Source organism: Hypomesus transpacificus, unplaced genomic scaffold (genome assembly GCF_021917145.1).
Source record: "Hypomesus transpacificus isolate Combined female unplaced genomic scaffold, fHypTra1 scaffold_133, whole genome shotgun sequence".
Classification (NCBI taxonomy): domain Eukaryota; kingdom Metazoa; phylum Chordata; class Actinopteri; order Osmeriformes; family Osmeridae; genus Hypomesus; species Hypomesus transpacificus.
This window is the reverse complement of record NW_025813709.1, coordinates 187,665-205,908: the sequence shown is the minus strand read 5'-3', so window position 1 is coordinate 205,908 and position 18,244 is coordinate 187,665. Positions and strand designations below refer to the sequence as shown.

Below are 18,244 nucleotides of genomic sequence, written 5' to 3'. Positions count from 1 at the left end.
AGTTTGGTGCCCAAGTGTAAGCCCAGTGGTTAGGGCTTTGACTGTAGATGAAAAGGTTGCAGGTTCAAATCCCTGTTTGTTGCTTTGGACCCCCCCAGGGTCATGTGGGCCCCAGGGTCATGTGGGCCCCAGGGTCATGTGGGTCCCAGGGTTTGGGCTGGCAGTGACACCCTTCGCAGAGGATCTTGAACTCTGAGGAGGTGAGCAGGTGGTTTACAGGGGATTTAGACACGTATATCTCCCTCTGAGCAGTCCAGGATCAGCCAGGTAAACAAGCATCGCTGCCAGGAGACCTGGGGCTCAGCTCAGCCACCCTGCCCTCCCTACCACCACCCTGACAGAACATGTGCCCTCTGCTAATCCTTGGACGCTGAACTCCATTGTTTAATCTGCCAAAACCGGCACCGTCAAGTTTATACCCTGGACGTAAATCCAGTATCATCCCGCAGACATGATTCACTTGGCAAGACGGCTGCAGCCGTGTGCTAGGATAGGAGCAGATGGGGAGACCAGATGAAGAGAGGCAGGAAGCCATCTGTGGGTCGCCATGGAATCACAGAAAGTTCCAGCAGGGGTTCTGACGGGTGGCAACATTCCAACATGGACGACAACAGGTCAGCATTTTTTATGTTTTTTGGCATTTTCATGCTTTGTTTTATGCAGTTTTTAAGTGACGTGTGACAGGACATGCAGGAAAGGGGAAGGGGGGGGTTTAAAATGCTGTCATTTGGAAAAGAAGGACAAGTGGAGAATCTAAGTTGACTTTAAGGGTCAAACTGATGAACCCACCAAACGATGACATGCCCTCACGCCTCCGAATGACACCCGATGGTGTTCACACCTGAGGCGTGAGGGCATGTTCCACATGTTGGACAAGCGAGGGTGTGTGTGTGTGTGTGTGTGAGAGTGTGTGTGTGTTTTCACTGTCGCCTCAGCTGCTGCTCTGGTTCTGGTACGCTAAGGTATGTAGCACAACAAGAAAGCCGTTGTTTACGGAGTAAATCTCAAGCTTATCGCTCACAGGAAATGAACAATTTGGGCTAATCCATTTCAGCCGATCCCTGCTGAACGTTACAGCAGGGTCAGTACTCTGCGAGTTCACCACTCGCAATTTCACAAATGACTCAAGTGTAACTAAGCTTTTGGTTCCAGAGCATGGTGTCTCTGGTCTCCCTGGTCTGGGAGCTCCCCTGGTCTGAGAGCTCCCCTGGTCTGAGAGCTCCCCTGGTGTAGGAGCTCCCCTGGTCTGAGAGCTCCCCTGGTCTGAGAGCTCCCCTGGTCTGAGAGCTCCCCTGGTCTGAGAGCCCCCCTGGTCTGAGAGCTCCCCTGGTCTGAGAGCTCCCCTGGTCTGTGTGTTTCATCGCCCAGCTCCTCTCGGCTCCCTCTCATCAGGGCCGGTCAGGAGATGACCCCTGGGGGTTCAGGACTGATGTGGAAGTGGAAGGATAATGTGTGCTAATCTGTACAGAACGTAGGATCAGAGCACCATTAAACACAAACACCACACTTCAACAAAACACTGCCTGTACTTTCCAAATTTGTTTTATTCATTAATTTTATTGAATTAAACAGCACGTTCAGAACAGAAATATGCTCCTAGACTGAGTTGAGACAAAAAAATTGTATTTCAAACCGTTTTGTCATTCAGGATTAGTTTCCCTTCCATCATCTTCAGAATCATAAAACTGGACTGAGGCTGTGATGCAAGTCCTAAACATCGTTCTGACCCTCATTCACCTTCATATAAGGCGTCATTTATCTCACACATCCTGTACTGTAGTGGGTCCCTGCCCCAGTCCTCAGGGACCCCCTGTCCTGCATGTTTTAGATGTTTCTCTGCTCCAACACACCTGATTCAAATGAATGGGTCGTTATCCAGCTCTGCAGAAGCCTGTTAATGACCATTCATTTGAATCAGGTGTGTTGGAGCAGGGAAACATCTAAAACATGCAGGACAGGGGGTCCCTGAGGACCAGGGCTGGGAACCACTGCTTTACTGCAACCTGTTAATAGTTACACAAGAAAGTGAGAACTGTGCTGGCCACTAGTGGTGTGTGTTGGAACTACATGTTATCTGCAGTACGACAGGCCAGCTAATGCATCAAAATTCTACCCAAGCTTAGCATCTGAATCCCATGAAATATGCAAACGGATTTGTGGAACTCCAACAAAGCTGTATCTGCAAGTAAGGCCGGTGTCTGTGTGTGCCTGTGTGTGTGCCTGTGTGTGTCTGTCTGTGTGTGTCTGTGTGTGTCTGTCTGTGTGTGTCTGTGTGTGTCTGTCTGTGTGTGTCTGTGTGTGTCTGTCTGTGTGTGTCTGTGTGTGTCTGTCTGTGTGTGTCTGTGTGTGTCTGTCTGTGTGTGTCTGTGTGTGTCTGTCTGTGTGTGTGTGTCTGTGTGTGTCAGGAGAGCATCCTGAAACCACAACAAAGTCAGAATAAATAAAAGTGTTTGTTCATGTTGAGTGCTGCGGTCGTGGTGCGTGGTCATCACTCCATCGTGTCCCCGTACCGAGTCTTCCTGGGCCCCGCAGCCTCCCCGGCCTCACTGGCCTCTGGCCTGGCCGCTACAGCTGACAGAGACACAGACTCACATCACAGCTCCAACATGGACACCATGCACTGTACGCTGCTGTTTATACACCATGGACTGTACGCTGCTGTTTATACACCATGGACTGTACGCTGCTGTTTATACACCATGGACTGTACGCTGCTGTTTATACACCATGCACTGTACGCTGCTGTTTATACACCATGGACTGTACGCTGCTGTTTATACACCATGGACTGTACGCTGCTGTTTATACACCATGGACTGTACGCTGCTGTTTATACACCATGCACTGTACGCTGCTGTTTATACACCATGGACTGTATGCTGCTGTTTATACACCATGGACTGTACGCTGCTGTTTATACACCATGCACTGTACGCTGCTGTTTATACACCATGCACTGTACGCTGCTGTTTATATGTGATGTACTGTTTGTGAATGTGTCTGTGTTGTGTGTATTGTACTGTTTTAGCTCACTAGCCTGCGCTAAGCAAACTTTCATCCACAGACACTCAGCAGAAGCAGGCCTCTACACGGCTACACTAAACCCTGGGACAGGTTGTGACAACAGACAAAATGTGTGTGTGTGTATGTATAAATGTTTGTGTATGAGTGTGTGTGTGCTCACTCTGTGGTGTTGTGTCCGGTAGCGTGCCCCTCTCAGTCAGGATCCAGTGGTCGGTGCATCGCTTCGTCTCCCAGCGCGTCACAGAGTAACTCCCTACAGACGAGGCACCTGGGGGGGGGGGGGGGGGTAGTGAACTGTTTACACTCCACAGCTTATATCTTCTCTTCCTTCTATGGTTTATCTTACACATTATAACTCAAATCTATATTATATATGGCCTAGAATAGTAGTAGGTTTAGGCCTGATGTGTTCTAAGTTTAGTTGGCTAGGAAGGAGGAGCAGGGTCAGATCAGTACTGTGTCCCTTGAAACCTCACATGAAGTGTCCAGCTTGACAGATCTAATGGCTGCTCACTCAAACATCCTTTACTTTCCCACGCTCTACCAGTTGATGCAGGTGTGTCTTACCTATAGAGACAAGCAGGTTCCACTGCAGGGGATAAGGAAGCTTCTTCTGAACCAGTCCCTGCAGCAGGAACAGCCCCGCGGTGCCTGAGAGGGGGGGGGGGGGGGCAGGTGTTTAACCGTCTGAAACATATACAATGCTGACGGACCCTACATTTCATGATGCAAACGCAAGATACAAATAGTGCACACAGAAAAAAACAGCAGTTAGAATCCGACGTTCACAAGTAGGCCTACATATATTTAAAACCTTGATCAATAAATCAATAAAAAACTCACCTAACATGAAGGTCCCGATCCCTTTCATGAAGGCGTGTGACTGGCAGGCAGCATACTGCTGTAAACCCTGAAGAGAACATACATGTTGTTAAGGAGGGTTATAGGCATCTCCCAAGCTATCTCACCAGTAACCACCAGTAACTTAGAATGTCACCATCGTTCAACAAAATTATTGCTCGTAGACAACAACTTGTTTAGCGTTACGAATACGTGCAAGTCCATAATGAATACTATCTGCTAGTTTATGTAATTTATCATAGACAGTCATTGTCCTCTGCAGACAGGAACACTGACAGCAGATCTAAAGGTGAAACACACACACCGGATGTTTTGCTGCGATGGCATCGTCAACCTTCGTAAGCCCAATGTTGACCATCTTGTGTGCGACAAGTTGCGATAAAGTCGCTTAGTTTCTAACCTCTAATGACTTAAACCCGTGCCTTAAAGTCAGAATGCTCATCATTGTTGTTACTTAACATGCAACTTCCGTGTACGGTTGGAGGAAAGCACGAAGAAGACATGGAAACGGAAAGTTCTCTGTTCATCCAATGAACAACGACCTCATGTGGATAGGTAGCGACATTGCAACTGTTGCATATTTAACTTTTTAACGCACTAAATGATAACTTAGGGTTAGTATTTTTCTTACGGTTTGATCATTTTAAAAACACTGCACTCAATAGGCACACATATAAATCGTAAATACCGTAATCCCAATGCACAAACACGATTCAGGTACGGTAAGGTCTTCCTCTCAGTTCACTTCTCCCCTGGGTCCTAAAGGCATATCATGTCAAAGAGAGCGGAAAAAACGACTAGAGGTAGGAAAAACGGAGAATTTGGAACGTATTCCCAGTCAGTCTGTCTCATCAGTCTACTGCCTGCTTGGGTTTAGTCTGAGAGATAAATAAGGCTTAGAATGACAAATATTTTGGGGAGATTTAAATGTTTGACATTTTCATTCAGACACCCACGCACACATTTCTACCAGGTTCTGACTGGTTCTGGACCGAATCAGCCCGTTTCTGCTGCCCTCCCTCTGGGCTGACGTCATCCTGGTCCTGGTTCCTCGACTTTACATGAAGCATGAAAACAACATTTCTTCAAAATTCACACAAACTTCTAACAGTGAGACATCAAACATTCTTTAAACTTTATTTTATTTGTCATTTTACAGTGAAAAGAGGTCAGTTAACCTTGACTGCTCTTCCATTCACAAATTGCAGCTCCTTATGCTATGTAATTAATGTTGTATTATTTCTTTAAAAAAAAGAAAATCTGACGCCCGACATTTCAAACTCGTCCTTCCCCTAATCTCTCCTCCTCTATGACTGTTAATGATACTGGAGGGAGAGCAGGTACAGCAGCTCAGTGCACAGTGTTCTGAATCCGTCCACACGCTTAACAGCCAAGCCAAGAGTCACGTGTGTGCTTCTAACACCCAGGAAGGAGGCTTCATTGGGATTCATCACCAGGAAGCGGACAGGAAGACGCGCTGGGAGGGTGAGCGGAGAGATTACGAGTGGGCAGGGGAAGCAGTCTCCAAAAACAAACATTAGCATCATTTCTGCTACAATCACGTTGACACACAAAACAATTTATTTTAATGTCCGACAGAAAACAATAACTGGAATTGATAGTAGAAGCTCCGTGTTTCCATCTAGAGGAATCCGACCAGGTGTGTGTGTGGGAGGGGTTGAGGTTCCTTCCAGGACCCCAACTGTCCTGGAGCGCTTAGTGACTGAGCATCTGGAGGGGTGAGTCGTTGCATCGACACAGAGAGCGACACAGACAGGAAGGACGTTTCAGGAAGTTGAACACCACAGAAACAACTCCGAACAGCATGTTTAACCCTCTCCCCCTCCCACACACAAAGTGAAAACACCAAAAACAAAAAAAGACAATACAACTTTACCCTAGGTCTCACGTTCACATGTCATCAATGTCCTTCAGTCCATGTTGGCAACACTCACACACACACATACCGTATACATACACACACACACACTGTACACGCACAACACTGGTAGTGCGACACCAGTGAAGTGGAGGTGGAGGTGAGTGAAGGGGAGGTGGAGGTGAGTGATGGGGAGGTGGAGGTGAGCATGGGCAGATGGTCCTTGAGAGCTCTCAGTGATCCGTGTCTAAAAGAACCAGATGACTTGCAGGCAGCTAAAGTCGTCCCTCGATCTCCACGGCTACACACACACACTCGCACACACACACATTACCGGTTGGTGGGTGGAAGGAGAAAGCTGATGATGATGATGATAACTGTACGTAGCCAATTACAGTTCAGAGAAGCACACGCAGTTTCATCCAATGGGACCTCTTCGTTACCCAAACATACAAATCCATAGCAGCAGGTAGATCGAGGGTCTCCCTCTCACGAAGAAATCAAAATAATAAAATAAAAAAAATACATTTCCCATCATCCCCATCCACGTGGTGAGCAAGCTATGGAGATTTGCCAGTCTCTGGGAAATGTAGTTTTCGTGCCTCCCTCATCTCCCCATCCAAACCAACACTGTCCTCTGTCAGCAGACCATCCTCCTCCTCCCAGGTCCTCCTCCCCAGGAGGGGGCATCATCGCTCCGGCTCAGACTCCAGTGCCAGCACCCTCTTGCGTTCCCGACACTGTTTCTTGTGAGCAGGCCAGTCTCTCTGCTGGCACTGGGAGCCACAGTAGCGCGCCACCTGGCAGCGGCCGCAAATGTTGAACTCTCTCAACTGAGGAGAGAAGAAGAGCGTTAACACAGAGACAGGAAGTAGAGCTACACAACAACACACCTAAAAGAAGAGAGCTGAGACAGACAGGAAGTAAAGCTACACAGCTGCACACCTGAGATCAACCTGATTCTCAAAACAAGATACGCAAGCCCTACCCCAAGTAGTCTCAACCCCAAGTACTGTGGTTGAGATGTTGTAATGTAGTTGTGATATTATTAATGTTCAGTGGTTGGAGCATGTTAGAGATTTAAGCTTTAATTCCCTCCCCTGGACGTTGCTTCGGATAACAACATTTGATAAACAAAGTTCTTCCTGTTCTGAACACCAGTTGAACACACCCAGACCCCTCCACACCCAGACTCCTCCACACCCAGACTCCGCTCCACCAGGGGGCGGTGTACGTACCCTCCTCTCTATGAGTGAGCAGGGAGGATAGTGACACTCGTAGTAGGTGCAGGAGCACTCCTCCTCCTCCACCAGCTCCCCGTTAGCGTTGTAGTAGCGCGTCCGGCTCAGCTCCAGGTACTGCTCCTCCACAGGGTCGGCTGGCACCTGCTGGATCGCCAGCCAGTACAGGGACTGCTCTCTGGGGGAGGAGAGGACAGTGAGGAGGGGACAGCTCTCTGGGGGAGGAGAGGACAGTGAGGAGGGGACTGCTCTCTGGGGGAGGAGGGGACTGCTCTCTGGGGGAGGAGAGGACAGTGAGGAGGGGACTGCTCTCTGGGGGAGGAGGGGACTGCTCTCTGGGGGAGGAGGGGCAGTGAGGAAGGGACTGCTCTCTGGGGGAGGAGGGACAGTGAGGAGGGGACTGCTCTCTGGGGGAGGAGGGGCAGTGAGGAAGGGACTGCTCTCTGGGGGAGGAGGGGCAGTGAGGAAGGGACTGCTCTCTGGGGGAGGAGGGGACAGTGAGGAGGGGACTGCTCTCTGGGGGAGGAGAGGACAGTGAGGAGGGGACTGCTCTCTGGGGGAGGAGGGGACAGTGAGGAGGGGACTGCTCTCTGGGGGAGGAGGGGACAGTGAGGAGGGGACTGCTCTCTGGGGGAGGAGGGGGCAGTGAGGAGGGGACTGCTCTCTGTGAGGGGCAGTGAGATGGTGGCAGCCCTTTCTCAAAGCTATGTTTTCTACATCAAGGTCCACATTGAGCCTTGCAGTAGCATCTACAGCACTAGGTAGGTCAGGTCACTGGAGAACAGGGACGGGCATTACAACCAAAAATACTCACTGGACCTTTTCTAACATGATTTGGTTCAGGTGCCCCACACAGGTGCACACACACACACTCAGATCCATTACCATCACCTTCTGGTGGTAGTAGCACTTTACTTTCTACCACCTGCCAGTTTAAACAAAATGAAATATATTTTTGGACAAGACAATAGTCACATAAATGTTTAGATTTTTGTATAATTTAACGAATATTCCAAAAAACTGATATCCATTATTAAAGAAGCACAGTTGTGGCTGTACAGCAATCGACAGGGTGAGGGGGGCGTGCGAGGTCAGCGTGGGTGAGGGGGGCCTGCGAGGGCAGCGTGGGGTGAGGGGGGCGTGCGAGGACAGCGTGGAATGAGGGGGGCGTACGAGGGCAGCGTGGGGTGAGGGGGGCGTGCAAGGGCAGCGTGGGGTGACGGGGGCGTGCGAGGGCAGCGTGGGGTGAGGGGGGCGTGCGAGGGCAGCGTGGGGTGAGGGGGGCGTGCGAGGGCAGCGTGGGGTGAGGGGGGCGTGCGAGGGCAGCGTGGGGTGAGGGGGGCGTGCAAGGTTACCTCTGCTTGCTGGAGATCTCCTCGGGTTTGGGGCACCAGCCCACGGGGACGAGTCGAAGGTTGTCCAGACGGTTGTCCACGGTGACCGAGTTGATATGGACCACCTGGAAACTGGGGGCGATGCCTCCTCTGTGCTTCTCCCTGTGGGGGGGAGGGGGGGAATTAATCAATACTAATAAACAAAGAAGTGTGTTCATCAAGCAGACATTTAATCTGAGGGGAATTCAAACCTGCCGCCCTTTTCTTCAGCAGTCGAATGCTCTAACCACTGAGCTATCCCCATCCCTAGATCAGCTGTTGTCTCCAACTACCCTATGAATCACCCCCCCCCCCCTCACACACACCAAACACTGCTCATTCGATCAAAAAATCACTTACACGAGGGGATTTGAACCTTCCACCTCTAGATCAGCAGTCAAATACTCTAACCCAGGGGTGTTCAACCCTGTCCTCAGGGTCCACTGTCCTGTATGCGTTCCATGGTTCCCTGCTCCAGCACTCCTGATTCTAATGAGCACTTGTTACCATGCTCACAGAGCTTAACGACAAGCCAGCTGGAGCAGGGAAGCTTCTAGAACATACAGGACAGGGGGCACCAGGACCAGGACTGAACACCCCTGCTCTAACCGCTGGGCTACACCACCCTGTGTGACTGTGCCGGGCTACACCCACCCTGTGTGACTGTGCAGGGCTACACCCACCCTGTGTGACTGTGCTGGGCTACACCCACCCTTTGTGACTGTGCTGGGCTACACCCACCCTGTGTGACTGTGCCGGGCTACACCCACCCTGTGTGACTGTGCCGGGCTACACCCACCCTGTGTGACTGTGCCGGGCTACACCCTTTGTGACTGTGCTGGGCTACACCCACCCTGTGTGACTGTGCCGGGCTACACCCACCCTGTGTGACTGTGCTGGGCTACACCCTGTCTGACTGTGCTGGGCTACACCCACCCTGTGTGACTGTGCTGGGCTTACACCCTGTGTGACTGTGCTGGGCTACACCCTGTGTGACTGTGCTGGGCTACACCCTGTGTGACTGTGCAGGGCTACACCCACCCTGTGTGACTGTGCTGGGCTACACCCTGTGTGACTGTGCCGGGCTACACCCACCCTGTGTGACTGTGCCGGGCTACACCCACCCTGTGTGACTGTGCCGGGCTACACCCTGTGTGACTGTGCAGGGCTACACCCTGTGTGACTGTGCAGGGCTACACCCTTTGTGACTGTGCAGGGCTACACCCTTTGTGACTGTGCAGGGCTACACCCTGTGTGACTGTGCCGGGACTCACCAGAGCAGCTCGTGTAGAGGCCGACCGGCCCAGCGGCCCTTGCCGATGTCGAAGGCGTACGCAAAGATTTTGGCGCCGTTTCCGTCCGCATCTACCTCCATGCGTGCCTGAAACACAATGACGAGGGCTAAATACGGTATCCACTGGTACTGACATCTTACATTGATGTAATTTTCATCTGTATTCACTTTGAGCTTGAATATATCCCTGTTCTCTCACCTCAAAAGCATAGTTCTCCACCAGCGGTATGTCCTGTTCATCTATTAGTGTGTATTTTGTCTGCAACACAAAGCAAAGAGTCCTCTTAAACGGTGGACTAACTCATAAGCAGGCTTGATGCTACTGTATGAGGATGGGAAACACATTCTTCAGAACTTAAAGCTGGATGATGACGCTCAAGAACGGCAACTGCCAGTGAATCCTACTCGCTGGGTATATAAAATGGAAGGCACGACAAAAAAAGGAGCTGTTTAAGTTAAAGTGTGTGAAATGACACTACGGATCACATGATCCCGGCATGTGACGATTTAATATAATCAAAACCTTGAAGTCTGGTCAGGAATTACAGATAGGTCTGAACATGATATGCAGGCGCTTTGGGACCGACTATTGTGCTTTAGTACAACAGTGGCGTTCAGAGGTCCAAGCTGGCACGTGATGTGTCAGTGGTTTAACGGTTTGGGAAAAAATGTCAGGCAACGAGAGGATGGCAGAAAATGTCTTTAACCGTAACACGGATTCACTCTACAATCTGGCAAATGTAATATTGTATGAATATACGATTGTTACATCGGATATGTTAAATAAGGGAATCAAAACGTCAAGTAACAGACTCAACTCAAATTAATCCGTTGTTCAGCTCACCTAGAGCTAGCTAACGCAACCCCTAGTATACAGCCATGACAAACCAAACCAGACAACCGCGCTGTCACATGAATCACACATTTACTTTAGCGTTAACGGACATCTCACCTATATACAATTAATTTATTTTAACTGGTAGACAAATTCCGGGCTGTCATGCCGGTGCACTGTCACGTTGCAAAGAAGATCTAGGATGGAGCGTGGCAATGGCTTCCTCATTACAATTTCTCACGGCTGGCTATCAACCTGCAAGTCTGTTGCATGGAAATTAAACCTATCTACATGAAAGCCTAGAGAAACAGATCATTTTTTACACTTCTCAAAGAATGTCATTGCTCCATATCAGCTAGCTGGCCTATGTCTAGAAACGCTGGATAACTTCACTATCCAGAGCTAGTTAGCTAGCTAACCATTTAGCAAGCCGCTAGCTTAGCTAGTTAGAGCTGGGTGGCTTTGCTTCGTGAGCGAATTCGCCCAAACTATACGAGGTGGACAAACAACCTAAAGCTATCCAAACTGACAACCCAAAGTAGACTGTTCCCTTTTTAGGGTACAGTCTGAATTAAACCTCAACCGGTGCCATCATCTATCTCAACGAGCCATTTTGTAAGAGCTTTTGTGATCCCCTCCCCTTGTCGCACATGGCAGCCCTCAGATCCAGCTCACCTTCCCGGCCACACGGCCAAGTCGAACAATCCCGAGCTTGAAATCCGACATTGGAAGAGCGTACGATCAAGTAACTAACTGCAAGAACAGGTGAGGCGATCTTTGGGTTTAAAACTCGTCAGGGCGACCCCCCAGCCCCGATGAGCTCCCAGGTTCGGTAAATAGGGTCAGTAACTACCCGATTTTGGTCCTTCCCACCCGCTTCCAAACCTCGGATACACACCGTTGGCGTAGGAAACGGTGATGTGAATTTTGCAAAGGATCCGAATCTTTTCAATGAACCGAACGACTCATCAAAACGATTTAAACGTCTGAACAAATACGCCGTTGTGATAACATTAAGAATAATCGGTTCTTTGAGAAGAATTGATTGGGGAGATTCGGTTCTTTGAGAAGAATTGAGTGGGGAGATTTGGTTTTGTTCAGTGATTCAAAACGTCGACCATAAGGAAATCCGAGCAGGATTTGGGGGCGGGACAAAGGCGAATAGATCTTAACCAATGGAAATGCATTTTATAAAACACGAAAAGGCCAATCGTTAAGTCCGTTCTTTTTCATCCCCCCATAAAGCCCCGACGTCAATCTGTCCGATCCCATCCTCCAATAGAAAACGAAGATTCGTCGTTGCACCGCCCATTTTGTTGTCCAAATTCCGTCACTTCCCTATTACGTATTCCTCGTCTGGTATTTTAGCGCGAAACTGTGGAACCTGTTTGCGGGGTGCAGTGACAGGTTTCTGATGATGGACCAAACTACCTTTCTTTCGTTGGAAAAGATCAAGACATAAATTAAATTTCTAATGTTATTTAGGCCTAGTAATGATCAAATTGATTCAAACGTTTATCACAATGGATATGTCTTAGTCAAGACACCTTACACATTTCTAGTTCATATTAGAATTATGTATAGCCTACTGACTACAACAGCCTAATTTAAAGCTAATACAACGTTGATCAAATCTAAATTCAGATATCATTGTATGACGAAAATCTGATATTAAGACTACTGTAATTCGTATTGGTGACTAGGTCTGTATTGAAGATATTTTCAGTCTTTACAAACCTATTTCCTATCAGTCAAGTAGGGTTTTATTTTGTCTTAGACGTGATATAGGCTACTCAACTCCTACTGTACTCTGCTCTACTGTAGGCCTACTCTGCTCTTCTTTACTCTGTTTTAGGCTTCTCTGTCCTCTCCTCCTTTTGAAGTTTTTTTTCAAGTTTTGAAAGGTTCAACGTTAAAAAGATCACAAAATATTTTTGAAAAAAAAGTCCATCAGGTAGGCCTAGTAGGTGTGGCTACTTTTGACTTAGGCCTAAGTCCACACCTGTTTACTTTGACTTGAGTGAAAAAGTGTTTCTTTTTTACTTAATTATCTGTAGGCCTACTTCTTCTTGAGTGAAATATGTGTGTTTTGCCATGACTGATATCCATTGTCCACATGCAGGTAGGCTATACATTGTATATAAACCAACATTTTATCTTTGGGGCACAAACAGTAAACTGGCAGTCAAACTGTGCCCTCACCTGCTCAACTTGCTTGTCAGCTCTGACCTCAGTCTCTCTGTTACTTCCGCGTTAGCCGACTACCCGAATACACCTGTGTTTTGTAGGTGCGGCATAGTGCACCTGACTCGATCCGCGCAACTAGGTGTCCTAGTCGTCATGAGTGCAGAGGAGGATAAATGTGATTTAATACCGGTGTCTTTACTGGACGATGGCCCTGACACCGGGGATGGTGACAGTTTTAAAAACGTTAAAATAGAATTTCAACAACCCATTTTTTCCGCTTTGAATACAAGTGGACTTCAGCAGAGCGGAACTAACCCAGGCAAAGAAGGAGTCACAGCGGTGTCCGGCGCCTCGAGCCCTTCAGTCGTGACCACCTCCGACTCAGAATCGGGAATATTCTCCAGTGAATCTGAACTGTGCGTGGAACACGACTCTGAACTCGACTCGTTTTGCTGCACCGAGCAGAAAGTCGTATGCTCGCAATGTCCTGTCGTGGGGTCTTGCCAGGGCCACACGGTAACTCGACTGGCCAGCAGAGCAACCGTAGTACGGGTGAGTCACTAACAACAGCCTAATTAATCGATTAATGTACCATTTTTATTGTCGCCTCTAAGTATAGACTGAGTTGGTCAACGTTTTGATTAAAGTTTATGCGCCATAGACCTAAATCACAAATGTGAATACATAACAGACTCTGACAATGTTTACGTAAATCGCACTGGGTCAGCCAAATTCAGCTGCCACTATAGGTATTAGCTTGTTTGTGTTGGGGGTGTGTGTGTGTATGCCTGTGTGTGTATGCCTGTGTGTGTGTGCTGGTATGTGTGTTGTGATACACTTTAATATGTGTATGTGGGTGTTCACCCTATACTTGCCTAGGGTAGAATGTCCCTGTACTTACTGTAAGTCGCTCTGGATAAGAGCGTCTGCTAAATGACTAAATGTAATGTGTGGCAGGGCTGGCGCAAGCCCCTTCGCCGCCCTAGGCAAGATGTTTCAACAGCACCCCCCCCCCCCCCCCCAACCCCGCGCAAATCAGAGAGACCCCCCCCCCCTCGGGAGCACTAATCGGAGAGACCCCCCTCCCCCACCCTCGGCGCCCTCTGCTGGTGGTGCCCCCCTCTTCATGGCGCCTTATAGGGGGCTGCCTAGGCTGCCTATAGCAAACGCCGGCCCTGGTGTGTGGTGTGGGTGTGTAGTGTGACACACTTTAATGTCATGACACCTGTTAAGAACCACCAGTCGAGCTCTCACTGTGATGGAATGAAAGAATACATGAATATCAAGAAGCTAACGAGACACACTGAGTCAGAGACAGACGGTGCGCGTGTTGGAGTGTGTTAACAGGTGTAAGCTAATTGTATATTCATGTGTGTGTGTGTGTGTGTGTGTGTGGGAGCAGAACCAGCTGGTGGATGTGTGTGAGCAGATACAGCTGCAGGCCCTGAGGATCGAGCGCTTCATCACACACACTCTGAGCAGTAAGGAGCGCACCCTGCAGGTGAGGACCACACAAACACACACACACATGTCAACACTCAGACACACTCATGATTGTGTGTGTGTATACGTGTGTGTCCGTTCCAGCTGGAGGCGGCGGGGGCGCGGGAGCGAGTGGTGTCCCAGGGCAGCGCGGTGCGGGAGGCAGTGGAGGAGGAGGAGCAGAGGCTGCTGGAGGAGGTGCAGACGGAGCAGGAGAGGGTGGAGCAGTGTCTCCTGACCCAGAGAGCCCACTGGAGCCAGGCCATGGCCATGCTCACCAGCACACGAGCACGCCTGGTGCACACCCTCACACACTCACCTGACACGCTGCTAGTGGTGAGAGGGGAAGGGGAAGAGGGGGGGAGAAGAGAGAGAGAGGGCGGAGAGGGAGAGAGGAGAGAGAGGGGGGGGGAGAGAGGGGGAGGGAGAGGGGGAGAGGAGAGAGAGGGGGGGAGAGAGGGGGAGAGGAGAGAGAGGGGGGGAGGGAGGAAAGGGGGAGAGGAGAGAGAGGGGGGGTAGAGAGGAGAGAGGGAGAAGAGAGAGGGGGAGAGGAGAGAGAGGGGGGGAGAGAGAGGAGAGGGGGGGAGAGAGAGAGGAGAGGGGGAGAGGAGAGAGAGGGGGAGAGGAGAGAGAGGGGAGGAGAGAGAGAGTGAGACAGAGTGGGGGAATAGGGGATAGAGAAAGAGAGAGAAAGAGAGAAAGGATGAATGAGGGAGGGTTATCATAGTAGGAAATGTTGGGTGTGTGTGTAGATGTTAATAAAGATGATGATGATGATGGTGATGATGATGATGATGAATCACAGATCTGGTTTCTCTCTTCCAGTCAGCAGGCTCAGAAATAGCTGAAAGGTAAAACTGTTCAAAATCATTTTGACTTATAACAATTATCTACAAATGAATACCTTCCTGGAGAACACCCTTTATCTAATAGTACGTGTGTGTGTCTCTGTGTGTGTGTCTCTGTGTGTGTGTGTGTGTCAGGGTGGAGGAGGCGGAGGGCGTGGGGGAGCCGTGTGACACGGAGCAGCTGTCTCTGCCCTCAGGCTGTGGGGCCAGCAGGCTGATGAGGGGCCTGTGGGCCAGCGCCCTGCTGCTGGGGCCCTCTGGTGAGGAACCACACACACACCTACACACACACACCTACACACACACACACACACCTACACACACACACACCTACACACACACACACCTACACACTAGTGCTGTGCTGCTGCTGGGGCCCTCTGGTGAGGACACACACAAACCTACACACACACATACAAACACACAGACACAGGCAGGTTCACACATAAACACACAAAAACACATTTAAACAAGCACAAACACACACTCATACACAAATATGATCAAACAATGTCATATCCCAGACACTCATAATCATAGTCAATCCCCCTCCACAGGATGTGAAGACAGCCTGATGGCTGTCATGGGTTATCCCATCAGAAGACACTGTAGTAACATCCCACTGTAGGGTCATCCCAGTCAGAAGACACTGTAGTAACATCACACTGCAGGGTCATCCCAGTCAGAAGACACTGTAGTAACATCACACTGCAGGGTCATCCCAGTCAGAAGACACTGTAGTAACATCACACTGCAGGGTCATCCCAGTCAGAAGACACTGTAGTAACATCACACTGCAGGGTCATCCCATCAGAAGACACTGTAGTAACATCACACTGCAGGGTCATCCCATCAGAAGACACTGTAGTAACATCACACTGCAGGGTCATCCCAGTCAGAAGACACTGTAGTAACATCACACTGCAGGGTCATCCCAGTCAGAAGACACTGTAGTAACATCACACTGCAGGGTCATCCCATCTGAAGACACTGTAGTAACATCACACTGCAGGGTCATCCCAGTCAGAAGACACTGTAGTAACATCACACTGCAGGGTCATCCCAGTCAGAAGACACTGTAGTAACATCACACTGCAGGGTCATCCCATTCAGAAGACACTGTAGTAACATCACACTGCAGGGTCATCCCAGTCAGAAGACACTGTAGTAACATCACACTGCAGGGTCATCCCAATCAGAAGACACTGTAGTAACATCACACTGCAGGGTCATCCCAGTCAGAAGACACTGTAGTAACATCACACTGCAGGGTCATCCCAGTCAGAAGACACTGTAGTAACATCACACTGCAGGGTCATCCCAGTCAGAAGACACTGTAGTAACATCACACTGCAGGGTCATCCCAGTTAGAAGACACTGTAGTAACATCACACTGCAGGGTCATCCCAGTCAGAAGACACTGTAGTAACATCACACTGCAGGGTCATCCCAGTCAGAAGACACTGTAGTAACATCACACTGCAGGGTCATCCCAGTCAGAAGACACTGTAGTAACATCACACTGCAGGGTCATCCCAGTCAGAAGACACTGTAGTAACATCACACTGCAGGGAGATCATCTAGCAGTGGGACCACTAGTGTGTATAACTCACAGTGTCACTGTGTCAGTGTCACTGTGTATGTGCATAGTTAATAACCCTGTACTAACTCTCCCCTCTCCCCTCTCCCCTCTCCCCTCTCCCCTCTCCCCTCTCCCCTCTCCCCTCTCCCCTCTCCCCTCTTCTCAGCTCACGGTTCAGCCAACCTGACATTTAACGAGCGCACCGTAAGCCCTCTGCTCTCCCTCTCTGATGACCTTTGCACCCTGACCTTCCTGCCCAAGCGGGCCCGCCAGTCCCCGCCCTACGACCCCGCTCGTTTCGACTGCTGGCCCAACGCCCTGGGCTCCCTCTCCCTGTCCTCTGGGACCCACAGCTGGGTGCTGGACGTGGGGCAGAGCGCTGCCTTCAAGGTGGGCGTGTGCTACGCCAGCGTGGAGCGCAAGGGCTCCGGGAAGGAGGCTCGCCTGGGCTACAACGCCCAGTCCTGGGTCCTGTCTCACTACGACGGAGACTTTTCCTTCTGCCACGCGGGGAAGAGCACCGCCCTGCTGGTGGCACGCAGGCCCAGCACCATCGGCCTGCTGCTGGACTGGCCCAGCCAGACGCTGATGTTCTACGACCCAGAATCCTTTGCGGTTTTGCACTCTGTCAGACACACGTTCAGCGCGCCTCTCCTGCCCGCCTGCGCTGTGGCCGACCGCAGCATCACCATCCTGCACTGAGTGCGCGCCAGCAACGCTGCCACCTGCTGGTCACTACTGGTCACTGAGTGCATACCAGCAATGCTGCTACCTGCTGGTCACTACTGGTTTGGAAGGAAAATAACTGGGTTTCTGATTGTTAAAATAGAATGAAGTTAAATACACTTGACTTACTTGTTGTTGAAAACGCTTGTTGTTGTAAAAGCTTCTTTTAATACATTTTGTCATCTGGTTTTCACTGAATGCAATCTGAAATCCATAGTGATGGAATTAGTCTAATATTTTATTTATCATAGGACCTTAATCTGAAATAATGAAATTTTTCAAGATTTTCTGTATGTCTGTTGATCAAATTTTACAGTAGTCCTCTGTAGCTCTGTCCATAAATATATTTGGCAAAATATTGTATATTTACAATTATATATTTCCTGTAATTTATATACTTTGTATTTTTATAATCTGTAAATCAATATTTTACTACATGTTTTTTTTTTCATGTCTGAAACTTTTGAAAGCTAAATATTTAACTGGTTGATCCAGTGAAACAGTATAATGTGTTTCAGACAGTAGATCCCATTTAGTGTATTGCTATGGACATCATAGAATGTTTTCCCATTTGGATATTAAATCAATATCATTTCAGTCAACACAAGTGGCATGGTGTGGAAAATAAGTTTATTTTATAAATACACACGGAAACGGTTTATACATTTTCACACAAAATAGCGTACTCTCGTTGGCTATTGAAGGCTATGGACAGGACATGGAAGCTCCTATTGGGTCAAATAAGGCCTCAATTAAAAGGTCAGAATGTTAAAGTTTATAACGGCTGAACAGGGCCGGCGCAAGCACCTTCGTCGCCCTAGGCAATTTGTTTCAACAGCACCCCCCTAGGAAACTAGGATCAGATGACTGATGATGAGCCTGAGACAAGCGGGACCACATGATGGCGCCGAA

The 18,244-nt window shown here is 49.3% G+C and overlaps 3 protein-coding genes across 3 annotated transcripts; 1 reads left to right on the top strand and 2 right to left on the bottom strand.

Annotated features, from left to right (window-relative positions):
* Positions 1-2,345: 2,345 nt before the first annotated feature.
* Positions 2,346-4,385, bottom strand: tmem141 (transmembrane protein 141). Its single transcript, XM_047050992.1, has 5 exons — positions 4,190-4,385; positions 3,868-3,934; positions 3,592-3,675; positions 3,185-3,292; positions 2,346-2,571 (listed from the first exon to the last, which is right to left on the bottom strand). The coding sequence occupies exons 1-5, from the start codon at positions 4,241-4,243 to the stop codon at positions 2,489-2,491; spliced, it is 396 nt and encodes a 131-aa protein (XP_046906948.1). The 5' UTR covers positions 4,244-4,385; the 3' UTR covers positions 2,346-2,488.
* Positions 4,386-5,006: 621 nt separating this feature from the next.
* On the bottom strand, positions 5,007-11,435 carry zmynd19 (zinc finger, MYND-type containing 19). Its single transcript, XM_047051040.1, has 6 exons — positions 11,183-11,435; positions 9,872-9,931; positions 9,653-9,759; positions 8,361-8,501; positions 7,003-7,183; positions 5,007-6,597 (listed from the first exon to the last, which is right to left on the bottom strand). The coding sequence occupies exons 1-6, from the start codon at positions 11,231-11,233 to the stop codon at positions 6,454-6,456; spliced, it is 684 nt and encodes a 227-aa protein (XP_046906996.1). The 5' UTR covers positions 11,234-11,435; the 3' UTR covers positions 5,007-6,453.
* Positions 11,436-12,723: 1,288 nt separating this feature from the next.
* On the top strand, positions 12,724-17,939 carry bspry (B-box and SPRY domain containing). Its single transcript, XM_047051013.1, has 6 exons — positions 12,724-13,246; positions 14,097-14,195; positions 14,282-14,512; positions 15,002-15,027; positions 15,160-15,284; positions 16,773-17,939. Exons 1-6 carry the CDS (start codon positions 12,848-12,850, stop codon positions 17,306-17,308), a joined length of 1,416 nt encoding a protein of 471 aa, XP_046906969.1. The 5' UTR covers positions 12,724-12,847; the 3' UTR covers positions 17,309-17,939.
* The last annotated feature ends 305 nt before the right edge of the window (positions 17,940-18,244 follow it).